The sequence below is a fragment of the Anabrus simplex genome, chromosome 7 (genome assembly GCF_040414725.1).
Source record: "Anabrus simplex isolate iqAnaSimp1 chromosome 7, ASM4041472v1, whole genome shotgun sequence".
Taxonomy (NCBI): Eukaryota; Metazoa; Arthropoda; class Insecta; order Orthoptera; family Tettigoniidae; genus Anabrus; species Anabrus simplex.
Window position 1 is genome coordinate 57,597,229 of NC_090271.1, and position 20,950 is coordinate 57,618,178.

General features: G+C 37.9%; 1 protein-coding gene across 1 annotated transcript in view; it reads left to right on the top strand.

Moving 5' to 3' along the window:
• Positions 1 to 20,950, top strand: part of LOC136876897 (endonuclease/exonuclease/phosphatase family domain-containing protein 1) — a 121,314-nt gene that overhangs the window by 30,142 nt on the left and 70,222 nt on the right. Inside the window, exon 5 of the mRNA XM_067150651.2 lies at positions 13,142 to 13,295. Coding sequence (XP_067006752.2) covers positions 13,142 to 13,295 — 154 coding nt within the window. The remainder of the gene's footprint in view (positions 1 to 13,141; positions 13,296 to 20,950) is intronic.

Sequence of the window (20,950 nt, forward strand, 5' to 3'; positions counted from 1 at the left end):
GAGGGGACAAACTGCAGCCTTGCCTCACTCCTTTCTGGATTGCTGCTTCTTTTTCAAAGCCCTCAATTCTTATCACTGCAGATTGATTTTTATACAGATTGTAGATAATTCTTCGTTCTCGGTATCTGATCCTTATCATCTTCAGAATCATAAATAGTTTGGTCCAATCAACATTATCGAATGCCTTTTCTAGATCTACGAATGCCATGTACGTGGGCTTGTCCTTCTTGATTCGATCCTCTAAGATCAGACGTAAAGTCAGGATTGCTTCACGTGTTCCTACATTTTTTCTGAAGCCAAATTGATCTTCTCCCAACTCAGCTTCAACTTGTTTTTCCATTCTTCTGTAAATAATACGTGTTAAAATTTTGCAGGCATGAGATACTAAACTAATGGTGCGGTAGTTTTCACACCTGTCAGCACCGGCTTTCTTGGGAATAGGTATAACAACATTCTGCCGAAAATCGGATGGCACTTCTCCTGTCTCATACATCTTGCACACTAAATGAAATAACCTTGCCATGCTGGTTTCTCCTAAGGCAGTCAGTAATTCAGAGGGAATATCATCAATTCCAGGTGCCTTGTTCCTGTTTAGGTCACTCACAGCTCTATCAAACTCTGACCTCAAAATTGGGTCTCCCATTTCATCAGCATCAACAGCCTCTTCATGTTCCAAAACCAAATTATCTACATCTTTACCTTGATACAACTTGTTTATGTTAATAAACCTAATTCATTTAAATTGACCTCTGCTCTACGTTATTGTCTCTCTGCTTTGGGGACATGCCTTTTATACTTTGGTTCTCTAGTCCAAGAAGTCCGGATTCAGCTCCTGGCAGTATTTATCCAGTTTCGACCGATCCAGGATAATAATAATAATAATAATAATAATAATAATAATAATAATAATAATAATAATAATAATAATAATAATAATAATAATAATAATGTTTTATTTATCCTGGCAAAGTTAGGGATGTACTCCTTTTCTTACACTAACCAGTCTTAACCTAGAACACTTAACAATAACTATTGATGACAATAATATGATAATATTAAGAATAATAACAGTAATAGTATTGACAAAAGTAATCACACTTTAGAAAATCATATCATCTACGTAATACAAATCGTATGTAGAGTACATTAAAAATATATGAATAATGAGTACTATAACTACTAATTAAGAGAAAGTTTAGAAAATATATACATTTCTACAGTACACCGAAATATCGCCTTCAATTGAGAGGGGAAGAGAAGGATTAGTAAGAAGAAGAAAGTGATGAAGAAAAATAAGATGATCTGTGAAAGGGGGAGGGAAATAGTGATGGAGAGGCAGTAGAAGGAGGTGTTTTCAGGTCATAATTTAATGATTCATGCCTTTCAACACGGGCATGTTTAAAAGCTGAGCTGCTGGACATGCTTCTGACGTCCACTGGTAAGAGATTCCATTGTCGGGCTGCGGTATAACGGTGAATGATTTCGTGTAGATTGCTGTTCTGTGTACAGGAAGGGATAAACACGTGGTGCTGCAGGATTGGGTATTTTTGTTATAGTCTGTGGAGAGGAGCTTCATGCGATCACAGAGATAGGCTGGTTGAGAAGTTTTAAGAATATTATGCAAAAAGCAAAGAGTATGAAGTGTACGTCTTTCTTGCAGGCGAAGCCACCCGAGCCGCATGTAAGTCGGTGTGAAATGGTCAGCGTAACGAAGTCCACAGATAAATCTTACACAAGCATTCTGAGCACACTGTAATTTCCTTCCCCAGTCTACTCCTAGGTTGTTATAAACTATATCGCAATAATCAAAATGAGGTAATGCGAGTGATTCAACAATAATTTTCTTTAGTTTAAAAGGGAAAGTGAATTTGAATTTACTGAGACAGTGTAGCGTTCCGTATATTTTTCTACACACAGATATAGTTTGGGCAAACCAGGACAGATGTTCGTCAGATATTATACCAAGTTTTCTTACATTTTGGGTATGCTGTATGGGAGTACCGCTTATGGACAACTGTGGTAATGCTGTTCGATTGAGTTTGCAAAGTAATTTAGGGTAACCAATAATTATTGCCTGGGATTTTGATGGGTTTTAATTTTAATCCGTGATTTCTCGGTCCATATATCTATGGTCATCAAGTCTTCATTCAGGTGACGTGTTTCTGAGTGTAGGTTTTCGGGTTTGCTGTGTATATGTATCTGTAGGTCATCAGCGTATAAGTGGTATTTACAGTGTTTTAATCCAGAAGCTATGTCATTTATATACAAAGAGAAAAATAGGAGGCCCAGTACAGATTCTTGTTTATTAAGTACACACTGCCGGCGACCGGTGAGATAGGATCTAATCCACTGGAGTGCTCACGGAGAAATTTAAACTGTTTAATTTGGATGTAAGTATGTCTCTGTCAACAGTGTCGAAAGCTTTACTAAAGTCCAATAACGCTAGGACTGTCAGTTGTTTGTTGTCCATAGCTTGCCTTATGTCATCAGTCACGTGTTAATGCACTGCAAGTGCTGTGTCTTGGTCTAAAGCCGGACTGGTGGATATCGAGGAGATTGTGTTGAGTAAGATAGTTGGTAATTTGCTTGTGAACTACGAATTCTAAAGCTTTTGACAATATGCATAAGATGCTAATCGGCTGATAGTCACCGACGTCCTTCGCCAGTCTTATTTTCGGAAGCGGGCAAACTATGGCCATTTTCCATATTTCCGGACAAGTCCCCTGTTGCAGTGAGTAATTAAAGATATTCACCAATGGATAAATGTGGTGGAGAATTTTCATGAACATTTCATGGCCTATATTATCTATGACCCTAGCCCTGGTTTTGATGCGTTTTATTGAGTCAATCACTTCTTGTGGTGTGACGTGACTGAAGTAAAATTGATCTCTTTGTAGAGATGGTGTATTATCATATGTATTTTCTCCTTTACAACCGGATTAATTCCCGTTGGCGAGATGAAATGGTTGTGTAATTCGTCTACGTTAACATTTAGTTCTTCGTTAGATTTCTGGTTATTGATGCCAAAATATTTCATAGATTTCCACATCGTCGCAGGGCATACGTTAGGTCTAATCAGGTTGTGGGCGTAACGTAGTCTAGCACTTTGAATTTTAGAGGTCGTTTTATTACGCAGTGTTTTATAAGTCTGGTGGTTCACTTCCGTTGAGTAGTGCTTGTATCGTCTGAGAGCAGCATCTCGTTTAGCCGTTAAGTGGCGAATTTCATCATCTGTCCACGGTTTAGGAGCTCTGGATCCTTTTCCCGTACACACTGGGGCGTGCCAATCGTAGAGTTGCGTTACTAGGTTATTAGATGTTGAGACCATTTCCTCTACATTATTGGCGTGATTTATCTCCATCCACGGCACGGAAAGAGCATCTTCTTCTAATTTATGTGCGTCATTTCGTCTGAGGTCCCTGACTGATAATATTTTCGACCTTGGTTTCGGAGTTTGTAATTGGTAGGACAGGTAGATTATGTCATGTCCAGATAGCCCTGGGGCTGATGTTTGTCCATGTTGCAGCACTTTTGCTGAATTGTTTGTTATTATTGGATGGAGAAGGGTGTGACTACCATTAGTGTGGTGGGTTGGTCCACGAAGTAAAATTGTCATGTTACATGCTTCGAAAATGTTACGAAACTGTCGAGTTGAAGCTGCGGTACTATCTAACAAATTTGTGTTGAAATCTCCCATTATAATAATGTGTTCATAGTCTGGCAGAAGGTTTAGTATTTCAGTCTCAAGGTCAGTCGAATACCCTACTTTCGGAGGCTTGTAAACCACTCCTAGCAAGCATTTTGTTCTAAAAAGTGTTATCTCTACAAACAAAAACTCTGATTTACATTCATACTGTGAAGGTGAATGGCTAATTACTGTACTTGAGGGTTGAGGTCTCTGGCAACATAAGTAGTTACCCCCCCTCCCCACCGCCTTTCCCCTCGCGGTCATTTTGTAGAAGAGCGTACCCATCCATGTCAACGGCTGAAGTGGGGCATTTGCTGCTCAGCCACGTTTCAGACATAGGAATTGTATGGAACTGGCGCGAAGAAAACAGGTTATGCATTTCATCCATGCGCGTTTGGGAGAGCAAAGACTGCACATTACAGTGACAAACATTAAGAGCTCTTGGAAGTTGTTCCACGGTTTCCTTCAATATAGTAGCGGCTAAAAGAGGACCTGGATTTGCTCTAGCAGCTATGTGAGTGAAGGGAGCGGTTAACGGAACAGGGGGGTAAGGGGATGGAATTAAAGGAATGAGCTTAGGCCTGCTGTCGTCAGAAGCATGTCCTTGTTGTGTTAAAAGGTATGCCAACTTCAGAACAGAAAATTAAAACTGAAACAGAACTAACGAGAGGACTACGGTTAAATATAGTTCAAGCAATACTGATTACTGGAGAAATAAAAGACAGTGCAAAGCTAATAACAATGACAGAACACACTACAAACAAAATTATACAAGATAAATCACACATGAGTCTAGGTGTCGTACAGGAGAGGGCAATAGACTTGTATATTTTGTCTGTATATCTGTGCCGTCATAAGAATTATCATCACAGTGTCATTAGTTCAACAAGCCCCAATAATGTGAGTAAAATAAGATACAGTAAAATAAATTAAAATATGTGCCATTGGACCCATGCTGCTCCACAGCATTCATTATAGGTAGACCAGATAATTCATTGATATGCTTGTCATAGTCATATTGTTTTGTTTGCCCTTTCCAATAGTTTTATGAACATTTAATATTGGTACATAATAACTGATTCATTCATAATGTAGTTTATAACACTTCTTTCCATGCACTATTCACTGTGCTTTGACCGTTCAGACAAATCGGGAACTTAACATTTTCAAACGATTTTGCCCGACATAGTACAACATACAATTGGCCATGATTGAATACTGGTTCAGGTAAGTAGACATCCACTTTTTCAGGAGTTTGTCCCTGTGCTTTATTAATGGTCATACAGAAGGCTAGTCGACTTGACATCGTCCAGCAGCATGTAAGAGTTGTTAGGCACGTTCTGCAATCTGTGTTGAGTATATCTAGAAGCTAGGAAAGGCCAGAGAATCAAAGAGTATCGAGCAGAGGATAGTATTCGTCCATGATCAGAGGATGTGTGTACTCTCTGGCTTGACAGGTAGTATTCAAACATGGCTGCATGCAATCACATTACATTAGAATGTTAATGAAAGCGTTAGTTAGAATGTACTGTGGACTAAGATAAGCCTTCACCTGCAATTAATGGAGAGGTCATTTAGTCATTTGATTTTAGGGTCACTCGAAGTTGACTGAACTTCATTGTGGAGGGTAGAGAGAAACTTGATGGGCATTGGGACAGGTGCTTGAACTGTGGGTGGATGATTATCAGTAGACACTCTTAAACTATTAATTTGATTTGATTTGTTTATTTATCATCAACAGAGTTAGTAATTCTCCAATTACAGATGATATAATACATTCAGATAATAACAATATTAACAGCACTTACTGCTATTACTAATTATAACTAAGCAATATATAAAATATACGTATTTACAAAATACATAAAGAAGAAAAAAAACATGAAAACAGAAAAGTATTCATACATTTTAAATGACCAAAGGAAGGAAGTGTAACTTTGTTACCAAATACGCAGAACAATATACAAGGAACACTCTGTCTATGAAGCATCCATAAGATGTCTGCGAATTTCACTAGCTGACGAGTGAAATACATCCACCATCCCGCTAATTTCATTCAGGGATCTTAGGACCTGCATAAACCAAGAGTTCCTGTGTGATTCCGTTCTGCACCTATGTAAGTGAAAGGTGACAGCCTGTCGGGTGTTGTGGGAAGGAACATGAATTGGTAGCAACTGGAGTAAATTGGGAAGGTCAAGGAAATCATCGATACATTTGTGTATGAAACGTGCGTTGACATACCTGCGCCTAGTTCTAACAGACTCAATACACATGTTTGTACAAAACAAATCATAATCTATTGATGACAGCTTGATACCCAAACACTTTTTACTGATCCGTTTCCAGAATCTGATCTGTACGCGCTCTAAGGCATTAACTAAGTATTGCTGTGAGGGGATCCACACTTCAGCGCAGTACTCTAGACTAGATCGTATAAGCGAGAAATACAGGGTTTTCAGTGGGACAGCAGATTTAAAACTCTTGCAATTTCTTTTGAGGAAGCCTAACATTTTAAATGGCTTGTTAACGATATTTAACACATGCTCATTGAAAGATAGACCCTTTTGATTACTGAAAATAATACCAAGATCTTTAATTTTATTAACTCGCTTCACTTCTTGATCCTTTCTATGATAATTGAATACATTAACTTGCAATTTTCTTGTGAATGATATTGCACTGCACTTGAAATATTTAGTATTAAATGCCACTTTTTGCACCAATCACTAATATTATTTATATCAGACTGTAACAGTTCACAGTCGCTCATCTTTTCAATTACCCTGTAGAGTTTAAGGTAACCAGCATAGAGCAGGTAGTTGCTCGAATGGATTTGTGATGGCAGATCATTAACAAATAGAAGGAAACACAAAGGTCCCAGTAGTGAACCTTGCGGAACGCCAGACATAGGCTGATAAGGATGAGAAATGATACCCTCGTATTTTACTGAATACCTCCTGTCATAAAGGTAGCATTTAAACCATTCAAGCAAGCTTCCATGAATGCCATATGCTGACAACTTAGAAGAGCATTATGCTGCACAGAGTCGAAAGCCTTGGAAAAGTCCGTGCACAAGGCATCAACCTGCTTGCAATTGTCCAGTGCGCTAGATATGAAGTGGGAGTACACGGCAAGATTGGTGATAGTTGAGCGTTTCTGGACAAAACCATGCTGGTTAATATTAATTAAACCACTGACTGGACTGTACAAGGCTTTGTACAAGACTCTTTCCTCTACTTTGGAAATGAGTGAAGGAAGAACTACTGGTCTGTAATTAACAAAGATCTGTCACCTTTCTTAAAGACTGGAATAACATATCCTATGTTACATTCAGACGGGAAATTGCATGTACGAAGAGACCAGTTGATTATTGTGGTACCGGGCGAGTTAGCCGTGCGGTTAGGGCTGTGTGAGCTCGCATCCGGGAGATAGTGGGTTCGAACCCCACTGTCGGCAGCCCTGAAGATGGTTTTCCATGATTTCCCATTTTCACGCCAGGCAAATGCTGGCGCTGTACCTTAATTTAGGCCATAGCCGCTTCCTTCCCCTTCCTAGGCCTTTCCTGTCCCATCGTCGCCATAAGACCTATCTGTGTCGGTGGGATGTAAAGCAACTAGCAAAAAAAATTTATTGTAGCTAGTGGTATTGCCAGCTCCTCAGCACACTCACGTAACACAATTCCTGGAATGTGATCTGGACCACATGACTTCTTCATATACATAGACTTCAAGATGTTGCAGACTTCCGATGCTGAAGTTACCACTGATGATAAGTTAATTTCCCTAAATTGTTTGATGGTGTGGGGTACAGGGAACATTGGGTGGATGAATTTTTTGAAAATGTCAGCAAAATTATCCAGAATTTCTTTTAGTGAGCTAATTCCCTTGTCTTCATTAATCATCATAGAGGGTAGCCGCCTAGATTTTGATTTGCAATTAATAAATTTCAAAATCTTTGTGGATGTCTGATAATATATTCCTCAACAGACCCGAAATAATCCCTGTACTTTCTCTGCTGCATTTGTTTGTATTCCTTTCTTAGTGCCGCAGATTCGATGTAATCTGAGGGATGTGAAGACCTTGCAGCTTGTTTTCTTGCTCTTTCCCTTGCCTGCATTTTGTCTGTAAGTTTGGAATCATACTAAGAGGGAAGATGCCTAGTCTTCATTATGCGAGAAGTTACGGGTTCCTTAAGAGCGCTGTGCAGTAAGTCATAAAACAAGTCAACTGCGGCATCAAGAGTTGGACAGGATTCAAGCAAGTTCCACGGACAGCAGGATAGGATATTTCATAGATGAGGAAAGTCTGCTTTTGTCCATATGAATAATTATTTTGTAGTCTGTGGTAAATGAGGAACACAGGAAATATGAAGTCTGAGCTCAAACACAGAGTGATCTGATTGTACTAACTGTTCTGTTTCTTCACACAATGTATTATTAGTGGCATTTTCAGACATGAAAGCAAGGTCCAGGAAGTTATTTCCTCATGTTTGAAAACCGCAAACTTGGTGAAGGTTAAATTCATTGGTGATCTCTAAAAGAAAGCAGGTTTCCTCGTTGACATGGGTGAGGATAGGATTAATAGATCCCGAATCGTCTGAGGCCCAGGCTAATTGGCTTATATTGAAATCACCGCACACAATAATAGTGTCATTTTGTTTTGCTACGCGATTGATTCAAGCCAGGGTTTCTCAGAAGTCTGTGAGCCGCACTTTCACCTCGTCCAGGGGCAGGTAAAAGCAGACTATGTACAGCGTCAGCCAGGGGATGGGGTGGCTTTCACAGCAACACATTCACAGTTTCCCGTTATGTCGGGTCGTTGCACTGGACCGTAGGCAGAGTTCACTGCTATTAAAACCCTACCTCCCTTGGTCTTACTAGTAATGATATTTTGCGGTATACTGTTGTTTTTATGTAGAGTAGTATGTTGTTATAGTGTAAGTTTCTAGATACCAAGGTATGTTTGAGTTGAACAACCTTTAAATTTAAAAACGTAATAATAAAATGGTATTTTATGTCTTCAGCAACTTAGTAAAAATGCACAAGTCTAAATATGAAATAAGCTAGATTCTTATGTTCTAACAAGTTTAAATGATATGCAGGAAAATTGGCTGAGAAATTCCCCCACCCATCAATCTCAAATACCATTGCCGTTGAAGGACCGATCAAACAAATCAACATCACAGAAATCAAGACGGCTATGGAGTAAGTGAAGTCAGAAAATGCTATGAATTCAGGCAATCTTCAGGCATGATACATATGTAATTGAATGCAACATATGCTAGTGAAACACTATTCAATTTGATCACCAAATCAACAACAGATAAATTACAGAAGTCAGAAAGAAGAATCCTTAGAACAATCATAAACAAAAACCACCAAGTAGATGGACAATAGCGATCACTATCTAATGAAGTTGTATACCAGGAAACTGAGTCAATAATAGACGCAATGCAGAAAAGGAGGGTTGGATTTTTCTGCCACATATCAAGACTACCAGAAGCTAGGGTACTGAAACATCTTTCCAACTACTTTTGGAAAAGTAAAACCAAGAATAATTGGTTCAAAAAAGTCCAAGATGATTTAGATGAGTTAGGCTTGACAAAGCAGCAAATTGAAGACCGAGAAGAGAAGAGGATCCTGAGAAACAGAGACTTGAGACTTAAACTAAAAACTTTTACACGCAAACAGTACACCATAACTGACGAAGAAAGGGCAGTCAGGTCGGAAAGAATGAAGATGTTCTGGGAGCAGAAGAAGAAACATAAGCCAAATATGGATTGATTAAAGTGCTCCGATATGGACAGAAAATAATTCTTAAGAAATGGATTTCAAGACCATCAAAACAACTGAAACCAAGCTTGATTGGAAAAAAAAAAATTCAACACATCTTCTAGCTGAGAAACATTGTGAGAAGGAAAAGCTGCTCTGTCAAATTTTTCTTGCCCTCTAGAAAACCTTCGGTGATGTACAAGACCTTGACAACACACTGTATCAGCTCAGGATAGAGGTGTGTATGAGTGCAGAATCTTTGTACAGTTCCTAGAAGTTACACGCAAGCTGCTGGGATAGCATCCAATAACTTTAATATTACATCCACCAGGGCTCGGGCCCAGTAATACTTCTGTTCATGCGTGTGATAGACATGTTTGCAGCCAGTCTGCAGTGAAGTACATCCTGGACCATTCCCTATGATGACAGTATCTTGACAGACTCCAGAGTGCGCTTGTTCACCAACTTTGTACCCATATGTTAATTGACAGGCACAATATTGTCTGCAGTAACAAAAAGGAAACCAACCATAACATCAGAACCTCAAGAGTTAAGAATAGTTAGAGTTGATAATGAGTTATAGGTATCGTTATAGTTTTTTGGCTATTATTGTGATGGAGTTGCCACTCCTAAAGGCATTCAGGCTGTTCCCAACATGGCATACAGATGCCCCTAACCTGTAAACAGACACTGCTTGGTTGGTTCCAGTATCATCTCTTACACTGAGAGGACCACCATTCCACCTAAGGAAAGGGCCTGAAGCCATTAGTTCCCTTAGGGCTGCCCGGCGCTTGACATTGAGATGCTGGGTATACTGTTTACTCCATACCATAGCGGGATAACATGACCTCTGCCGGATAATTAGGAGGAACTTGATTTTGAAGAAGGAAGTACCGAAGATGTGTATAAGATGTATTATTGCTCCATACTGATATATGCAGCAGAGACCTGAACAATGACAAAAAGACAGGAGAGTAAAATCCAGGCCAGTGAGATTAAATTTCTAAAAATTGCGGATCCTTGCAATTATTGAGACTAGCATTTATGAGAAATGAGTGTGATAGGAAAGCCAAGAAAGAACATAGTAAGAAATGAGTATGTTAGGAAGGAAATTGGAGTAGAAGAGCTTTTAGAGAAAATGGAGGGAAATAAACTGAGATACTCCTACAAGAAAAGTGGAAAAAACAGCCTGGGCAGCTTGTACAGGTGCACAAAGACTTGGCAGAAGTACAGGACAGAAGATTTAGGGAAAAGGTTGTGGGAGTGAGGGATACCCCCGAAAAGCCACTGGCCAAGCCACGAAACATTTCGGCTGAAGAAAGAACCAAAGGATCTTTGGCGAGAGTGCAAAGATAGGGACATTAGTTTGCGTGACAGAAGGGTAGGTAGATTGTGTAAATGCGGCCCACAGATGGTAGTATCGATGGAAGGATGAATGAAACTGAGATCATCTGGTCATGTTAAGAAAATATAGGAGAGAAGGATACTGAAGGCTATCATGTAGGTTAGAATTGAAGGAAGAAGAACAAGAGGAAGATCCACACTAAGGTGGCTGGACTCAATCAGGAACAGCATACTAAGAAGCAGCCTGAGTTGGAACACAGTTTAGGGGCAGCAGTAGTGGTTGGGTAGAGGATGATGGTAAAGTGCCATTAATATCCTGACACGACTGGAGCCGGAAAAGGGAAATTAAGGATAATGATCAAGTCGATAATGAGGATGTACTGCAAGTAACAAAGGTTAAATATCTTGGGCCTGTGGTGGCCAACTTATCAAACAGATAAGTGCAAAGGTGAATGAAGTCTGGAAGAAAGGTGATTGATGACAGTAATCACTTACAGTTGGATATGATAGACCTCTTCTAATCAAAATTCATAGCACCATTGTCCATCTTCACACTGTGCGATACGGAAGGTTGACTGCTTACAAAGGAGGCACATCATCAACCAAACATTGTGGTGATAAAGAGGCTTATTTGGTCAGCTGGTGTGTCATTAGGCAGGATCATGTTTTCAGTATAGACATAAGAAGACAACTGCAAACAGAAACTTATGAAATGATGGCCCTAAGCAACAGTGTACCAATATGCTATAAAACAACATGAAGAGCTCAAATCTTCATCCCAATATGGCACAGGAAAAAGCAGAACCACATAGTAGATGCTGCTAGTAATCAGGACAAGTACAAATGAACAGGACCTCAAAAATAAAATGAGTTAAGTATTGTAATCTCTTAAATTCAAAACATATAGATGAAATTTTACTGCAAAACCTTTTTTTTCCTGCATGAAATATGGCAGTATAATTATTTAAAATTCTTATAATGGTTCACATGTCATCCTAGGATTGTTCTGTTGCTGCTGATTGATCACTATGCTATCATTGTACGATTTAAGACTGGTTCTATTTACTTTAAGTGTGTAGAAGTCTTCATTGTAGATACGACACAGAGGTCGCCTACAGGCGCCAAATCGAAAGACCTGAACCTGGCGAGCTGAACATGTCCTTGGACACTTCAGGCACTAAAAGCCATATGCCATTTCATTTCATTGTAGATGAAACAATACCATATCATGGAATAATCTAGGGTAATATAACCAACCACAAGTTGTATTTATTTGGTAAGACTATTTACTGAATGAAATGTTTAATAAACTGAAAATAATGTAGGTGTTTTATGTAATATTTATATTGAATTTATTGCGTACCAATGTGATAACATCACTTCTGTAAATCTTTTTGTAAGTGCTACCGTATTTGATTTATTCACTGCTTCGTAAATAGTACACGTTAGCTTACAAATAGGAAAGAATTGTGAATCACTTTCAATAATTTCCATACGGTTGCCTATCAAGTGCGATAATCTCATTTTGATAATACTTCAGTGATAGTTGACCGTGATTGGTTGAAACTGACACAAACCGAAAATTGGATCGGTCAGTATTCAGTATATAGCGGATGGGGTAAGTAATCAGCACTAAAAATAAATTTTAACTTGCCCATGATGAAACCAACCTTACAAGTATACAAACTGTACAGGATACTGTCACTTGCTGGCCTTCAGCAGAAAGTGTCAGTGACCATGATGTTCAAAATTAAACACAGCTTAATTCGCACTAACACAGCATTTAATGCAAATTCAAATACATACACTTACAACATGAACACCAATAACATTCATCATACAATTATTCGCTCCTACAGATGTGGCATCGGTTCATTATGGCACTATTCCACAGTTGTGTACTGTGAACTGCATGAATATATACAGTAAACTACCTCTCTGACAAATTTGAAACTTTAAAAAATACCTAATGGAGGGTTGATACTGTGCATTGGTTGTGAAAGTTTTGTTAATTGTTTCGTGCTGTTTAATTTGTTGGTACTTTGTATAATTTTGTGATGCAAGTTCATATTGTTAAATTCTCGAACTATCAAACTGCTACTATAGCAATATAAACTTTCCTGCACCTTTGAGCCTGTGGTCAGTTGCCTTGGTAAATAAATAAATAAATAAATAAATAAATAAATAAATAGATAGATAAAAATTAACAAGTTAAAAAACTGTGTGTTTATGTATCTGCATTTATGTCTGGGCTTCTGTAAAGTTTTCCTGTTGCACCAGGCAGTGTAGTATACTTGTATTGTTGGCCTTGTACAGCTTTAGGACTTGTCCAATTTCAGGTGAAAGGTATCAATCAAATTAGACTTGGAGCACTGCGTGCACAACTTACTCTAGAATCGCCCCAAGAGGACACTGGGTCCATGAAAAATGGCTTCATGACGCCAGCTGTGTCTGTTTCTAACTCAATACAGATACCTAATGGCAAGATTCCAGGTATAGTTAGTTGTATATTACTTTATTTTGTTATAGAAAATATGAAATACATTCATCACTGTTATGTTTCCTTCTTGTTTTAGGCCTAATGGAACTAAAAATCACTACCATTACTGCCTTCTAATCTGTCTTGTACTCTTATTTTGTGTAATTTATCACTTCTCTTTCAAAGATCACCTGTTGACCTATTAATTTATCTCATGTCTTCCAGTTTGTGCTTTTGCTAGTTCATTTTCTCTAACCTCATACTGAGAATTGATTTGTGGTGAAGGATTCTGTTGTCTGTAGAATTCTGTTCTCACATCCTAATTCATGAACTTTAGATAATGTTTGAACAGCCTAGTAGATGTTCCTGAGTGTTGGGATACCAGATACGATTTTCTATTAACAAAATCTGTTGTAATCCCGACTCCCTTATGTGCCGGGCTGAGTGGCTCAGACAGTTGAGGCACTGGTCTTCTTACCCCAACCTGGGAGGTTCAATCTTGGCTCAGTCTGGTGGTATTTGAAGGTGCTCAAATACCTCAGCCTCGTGTCAGTAGATTGACTAGCACGTAAAAGAACTCCTGCAGGACTAAATTCTGGTACCTCGGCGTCTCTGAAAACCCTGAAAGTAGTTAGTGGGACGTAAAGCAAATAACATTATTATTATTATTATTATTATTATTATTATTATTATTATTATTATTATTATTATTATTATTAACTCTTGTATGTGGATATAGAACATGGACAACATCAGATATCATATAAAAATGTTTGAAATCTTACATAAAAAATGCCTCAGAAACATCTTGACAATTAGCGGACAGGATAAACGTACAAATGTCAGCATTCTGGAGGAGGCTGATAGTATGTGTTACTGTCATCCCATCAACACAGTCATTAAAACTGAGGGGACCTTTCCTCTTGGTGAAGCATACATCCTGACTTTTCATATTGTTTTCCATCATACCATTGTCTGCTGTCCATCTCACAACTTTGTTGAGGTCTTTTTGCTGTCACTCACAATCCTGTAACTTATTTGTTGTTCTATACAATATAACATCTTCAAAAATCCTTATCTGTGATTCTAGTTCTTTATTCATATTATTCATATATGTTTTTTTTCTTTTTGATAGTTGCTTTACGTCGCACCGACACAGATAAGTCTTATGGCGACAATGGGACAGGAAAGGGCTAGGAGTGGGAAGGAAGCGGCTGTGGCCTTAATTAAGGTACAGCCCCAGCATTTGCCTGGTGTGAAAATGGGAAACCACGGAAAATCATCTTCAGGGCTGCCGACAGTGGGGTTTGAACCCACTATCTCCCGGATGCAATTCATATATGTAAGAAAACATAAAGGTCCAATAGTACTGCCCTGTGGGACCCTCCCTCTTAATTGTTACAGAATCAGATAATGCTTCATCTACTCTTAATTTTTTGAGTTCTGTTTTTTAGAAATTTAGCCACCCATTCAACCATTCTTTTGTCTAGTCCAGTAGTCCTCATCTTCATCAGCAGTCTCCCATGATTCACCCCAGGGGTCGGCAAATTACAGTCTGCCACTTCTTTTTTGTGTGGCCCACGAGCCAAATACTTAAAAAACTGAAAGTGGGATAATATTTCATGAAGCGCAAAAATTATATTTAATTAATATTTCAATGTCTATGAAGCTGTATTGGAACATTCCTGTGTTTTCGAATATGTATTGTACAAGGCCGGTTCTGCGCTCTAAGGGCCGGCTTTGAATTGAGGAGTTGCAAGAAAGACAGGGTGTGACACTCCTGTATCTTCGCATTTGCACGTTGCTTCGTTATTTCTGCTGTTACAATTAGGCAATGTCACCAGTGCCACGTGTATCTCTGTTCTACGGCATATTGTTCTCATTTAATACCAGTGCGTATCCATCACGTTGCCGTTGAAATCACAAAATAAGAGAAAAGTGGAGTGCCATGTGTTTAAGGCACTGAATTAGATGGCAAAGCATTGTGTTTATTGAGCAGTGATGCTATAGCTGCACTAATACAGTCTTACTGATAAACAATGTATAACTTTTATACCAGGTTTATACGCCATTTATGTGCCAAAAAAAACTAATAAACCATGTAGAAGCCTCCTATGTATACATCTGTTATAGTTATTCACTAAATTGCTTGTACAGACCAAGACACTTGTAGAAGCGTTGTTTATCAACAAGTAATGAAAAAAGGAACAACAAATGATCAGTGTATAATTATTTTAGTTGCACTTACTCTCTGCAGTAATATCATTGTGGTGAAATATCCGACTTATACATTGAAAGAATGGAAAATGACTATATCTACAATACTTTTGACATAGAAGATGTAGAACATTTAAAGGTTGTGGAAGCTGGAAATGTTGGTAAAATAAAATGCTTAAGGAGACGGAGTGACCCATTTCTCCTCAATGACGGAAATTTTAAAATGAAATGTCGATTTACGAATGAATATGCTCGAATTGTCGTTAACACAGTCAGAAATGACTTATGAGAGATCCAAGAGGTGGCTCTATATCTTGTAATTCAAGTTCCCACAGCATTGCAGACATGGGCGCACAGTGAGGTTAGTCATTATTATCAGTGACATAATTATTACTAGTGAGAATAATATACCCTGAAATATATTGGTTCTGTTTGTTCTTGTTTATTTCAACATTCGACAGTTGCCAGTTCTAGGGTTAAAATCCTTAATTTATTGAGAATTCGATTTATTATAATGTATAGTGTTTTTATATATGATTGAACTATGCTAATGCGTAAGTTGTTTTAACATTCAACTATTTATAGTGTTGATCAGATTTATACACTGAAGAAACCTAAATAAAGCAAAATGTGTGTGTGTGTGCTTATGTAAAGAATTATTAAATAGTATTGATTAGCTGTAAGGATAAAGAATAATGGCTAGTTCGATGAACTGTAGGTATTGGAATGTCACATGGTCAGGACAATTTCCTCAGCAGCTGTAAGACTTCCTTGACTGGGTCTGCTGCCTTGCGTATCATTTAGCAGTTTGAGTATGTTGGTAATCATGGAATGAAAGTAAGCATGCATAAGAAAAAGACAGTGGTGTTGGCTAGAGATGAAAGAGAAGGGGGGAAGGTACCATGAAAAATAGGGGACAGGACCCAAAAATTGCAGAAAGCATCTAGTACTGGGGGAAGTGAACTGATGCAGAATTGGATGTGGAGATAAGTGATAGGATACAACAAGGAAGTGCATTTTACCAGAGTATGAGAAACCTGATCTGGAAGAAGGAAGTACCCAAGGTGTTATCTTCTTCGTTTTGCCTCATGACTGAGGTGTCGTGACTATCATAATATTCAGCCATCTAGCCGATGAACCATACTCCGCCATTCTTCCCTATCTAAAGCTTTCAATGTGGTTGCTCTGAGAGAACTCTGTAGGGGGCCGTTCACCATGTCAATCCATCGTGTAGGTTCTCGTCCTAGCTGTCTGGTTCCCTGGACTTTGCCCTCAACAATCAACTTTTGAAGACTACCATCTCGGCGCATTATATGTCTAAAGTAGCGTACGATCCGCTGGGAGACCTTATACGATAGACAAACTTTTATCTGAAGTTGGTTCAGGATTGATGTGTTCATGTGATGAGCTGTCCAAGGAATCATCAACATTTTCCTCCAGCACCACATTTCAAAGCTTTCTATCTGTTTACGATCACATTTGAGGATGGTCCACGTCTCTGTGCCATACAACAAGACTGAGAAGACTAGAGATTCAACAAGCTTCTTTTTTGTATTGGTGGGGATGTTATTATCTTTCCAGATTTTCCACAGACGGGTCCTTGCTACCTTTGCTATTTCAATTCTTCGCTTTATTTCATCTTTGGAACCACCAGAATTGGATAGCAAGGAGCCTAGATATACATACTGATGTACAACTTCACAACCTCCAATCTGTTGGATATGTGGACTGTTTTACAATGCTTATAAAGTTGAAGGTTTCCACCTATTCAATACATTAATATAATAATTCAATTAAAACATCACATGTTTATTTAAAGTATCATGGTATACATTATGGGACCAGTTTCGGCATCCAATGTGCCATCATCAGCCATTGAGGTATTGATTGCAAGGTATATTAGAAAAATTAAAATATAATACTATTAGTGCAGTGTAAAATGTATGCTTAGCAAACTATACTAACAACAAATCTTAAGTCATTATATGTACATTAAATGTGGCTAAGTGACAAATACCAATTATTCTGTAGAAAATAATATGTCTTAAAAAACACAATATTATCTTGTGCGTCCAAAATTATTGAGGGTGATTAAAAATGTCTATAATTTGGCCTAGCAAAATACAAGGATGTCCATATAAAACTGATTATTAGTTCTTCAAAACATCTGTCATGTTGATACACAATTTCTAGAATGTTGTTCTTTGGTTCCTCATAATATATAACTGTTAAGTTGATATCATATACAAGTTTTTACTTTCCTTTTGAAAATTTTCTGAAACAGTCTGTGTTTGACTATTATGAGAAGTATCTGGTTTTTAATATATTATATTTTATTTTAGCTTGAACACTGCTTTATAATATTGTTCAAAGTAAGTTAATGATTGGCTGAGGCCGAGGCTTATGGCTGAGATCTTGAATATTATTTCAATGCCAGGTGGAATTGGGCAGATTAAACCTGATCTCGTACGTACTCAGTTCCTCATTCACACTACACACATTCATATCGAGCTAGAGGTCCGTGCTGGTTCGAGATCAGGTTTAATCTGCCCAATTCCACCTGGCATTGAAATAATATTCAAGATCTCAGCCATAAGCCTCGGCCTCAGCCAATCATTAACTTACTTTGAACAATATTATAAAGCAGTGTTCAAGCTAAAATAAAATATAATATATCAAAAACCAGATACTTCTCATAATAGTCAAACACAGACTGTTTCAGAAAATTTTCAAAAGGAAAGTAAAAACTTGTATATGATATCAACTTAACAGTTATATATTATGAGGAACCAAAGAACAACATTCTAGAAATTGTGTATCAACATGACAGATGTTTTGGAGAACTAATAATCAGTTTTATATGGACATCCTTGTATTTTGCTAGGCCAAATTATAGACATTTTTAATCACCCTCAATAATTTTGGACGCACAAGATAATATTGTGTTTTTTAAGACATATTATTTTCTACAGAATAATTGGTATTTGTCACTTAGCCACATTTTAATGTACATATAATGACTTAAGATTTGTTGTTAGTATAGTTTGCTAAGCATACATTTTACACTGCACTAATAGTATTATATTTTAATTTTTCTAATATACCTTGCAATCAATATCTCAATGGCTGATGATGGCACATTGGATGCCGAAACCGGTCCCATAATGTATACCATGATACTTTAAAACATGTGATGTTTTAATTGAATTATTATGTTAATGTATTGAATAGGTGGAAACCTTTGACTTTATAAGCATTGTAAATCTCCAGTCAATACGGACAAAAAATGAAATTCTTAATATTAAATAGGTGGACTGTAGTTGTTCTTTCGATTAATGATCATGACTTTGATTTTCTGTCGATTTAGGCGTAATCCAATTTCTAGGCTTTCTAGGCTTCCTCCACTCTCTTGATCAGCTCTGTCAACTCCTCTTCAGATGATGCTATCAAGGTGGTGTCATCAGCAAATCTCAAGTTGTTGATCTTGCCTCCCCCAATGGAAAATCCTTTGTCCTAGTTATCTAATGCAGTTCTCATTGCATATTCACCATAGTCCTTGTACAAAACTGCTGTGACTGTTTGTTTTGAATCTTCACAGTGGCTGTATTTTCCTTATACAAGGACTTGAGGAGATCAATCAAATGGAGTGGCAAACCCATGTCATCCAAAATTTTTCAAAGATGGTTCCATTTGATGGTATCAAAGGCCTTTTGGTAGTCATTACAGCACAAGTATACAGGAACATTGAATTCTCTAGCCTTTTCTATGATTTGGCTTAGGCTTAAGATCTGTTCTCGAGTGCCTTTTCCTTTCATGAATCCAGTCTGGACTTCAGGAATTTGATACTCTAGGAATGCCCGAAGTCTCTTATGCAGGATATGAAGCATAACTTTACTGGCATGTGAAATCAAAGCAATTAAGCGATAATTTCCACATTTTTTCCTCGATCCTTTCTTGTGGGACAAAGGTTGACTGTACCCATTCCTCGGGCCAGCTTCTAGAATTCCATATTGCTTAGCAGATTTTCAACAGCATTTCAATTCCAGCATCGCCTGTAGCTTTCAAGACTTCTGCACTTATTCCATCAGGTCCACACGCTTTTCCAGTTTTCAGCATTTTCAAAGCCATTTCCACTTCATCTCGGAGGATGTTAGGTTCAGGATCTGACTGTTTGTCTATCTTCACTTGGTCTTATGCATTGCATTGTTCACTTTACAGATCCTGGCAGTACAATCTCCATGTTTTTAGAACATTCTCTATATCCACATCATCATCACCCTGTGGGTTCTGTACAATCCAGGAATATGGCTTGAAATCTCGAGTGATTATTCTAATTTTGTCAAAAAAATCACTGTGGTTTTGATTTGCGTGGTCTTCAATCTCAGAAGAAATGTTACTAAGGAAATTATTCTTATCTCTTCTACAAGAAGACTGAATCCTTCGATCAAGATCAAACATTTGCTCTCTTTTTTCTCTAGTGTTAATGCCAGATTTTTAAAGCACCTTCGTTCTTTTACAAGCTAAAGGGTCAAGTCAGAGATCCACTGTTGCCTTCTAGTATTTGGTACTCCAGATTCATTCAAAGAGGACTCTATCCAGTTTTTAGTCACATTCCACAGCCCTTCTGCAGTTGTTACTGGATCCTGTAATATGGAGGCTCTTTGCACCAATGATTCCTTGAATGACGACATATTAACTACTTGTGGTATCTTGTATGATCTTTTAACTGGTGTTTGAAGTTTTGTTCTTATTTCTGTTCTAAGAAGCTGGTGATTATTGCCACATACTGCACCTGGACAGGTTTTGGTGTCCATTACAGAAGACCTCCATCTTGAACTAATCAGGATGTAGTCAATCTGATTTTTATATTGACCATCAGGCGAAGTCCATGTGTACATGTGCTGGATGTGATGTTTGAAGACTGTGTTAGTTATAGTGAACCTGTTTTGAATTGCAAACTCAAGAAGCCTGTTTTCCCATTCATTTCTTTCTCCAATTCCATATCTTCCTACCGATGTTCTGACATGCTCATCATGTTGTGTTGAACCAATTTTGTCATTGAAGTCTCCTATAACAATAGTTAGTTCTCTGCTTGGAAAAGCTGAAACAGTAGCTTCAAGATCTTGATAGAAGCGGTCGATAATTTTTGTTACTGGGATACCCGTGGAGCAGAAAGAAGTTAAAGAAGGTGCCGGGGTGAATGGGTCTATCTACAATATCAAAATTAATTTAGAACTTGAACTTAAGGTAATATTTCTTCAAAAAACAACAACTTAACAAATTTTCACTTTCACCAACATGTCAGGTACAAAAGCAATCTTGAAACAAGACTAGGAAAATCCAAAATTAGTGAATTTTACAGATTCTGGGCTTCAAACCCTTAATTTTACAATTCCAGAGATACCAGATCCAGTTTACAACTTTAATTCAAAACAAGGAATCATATAGTCAA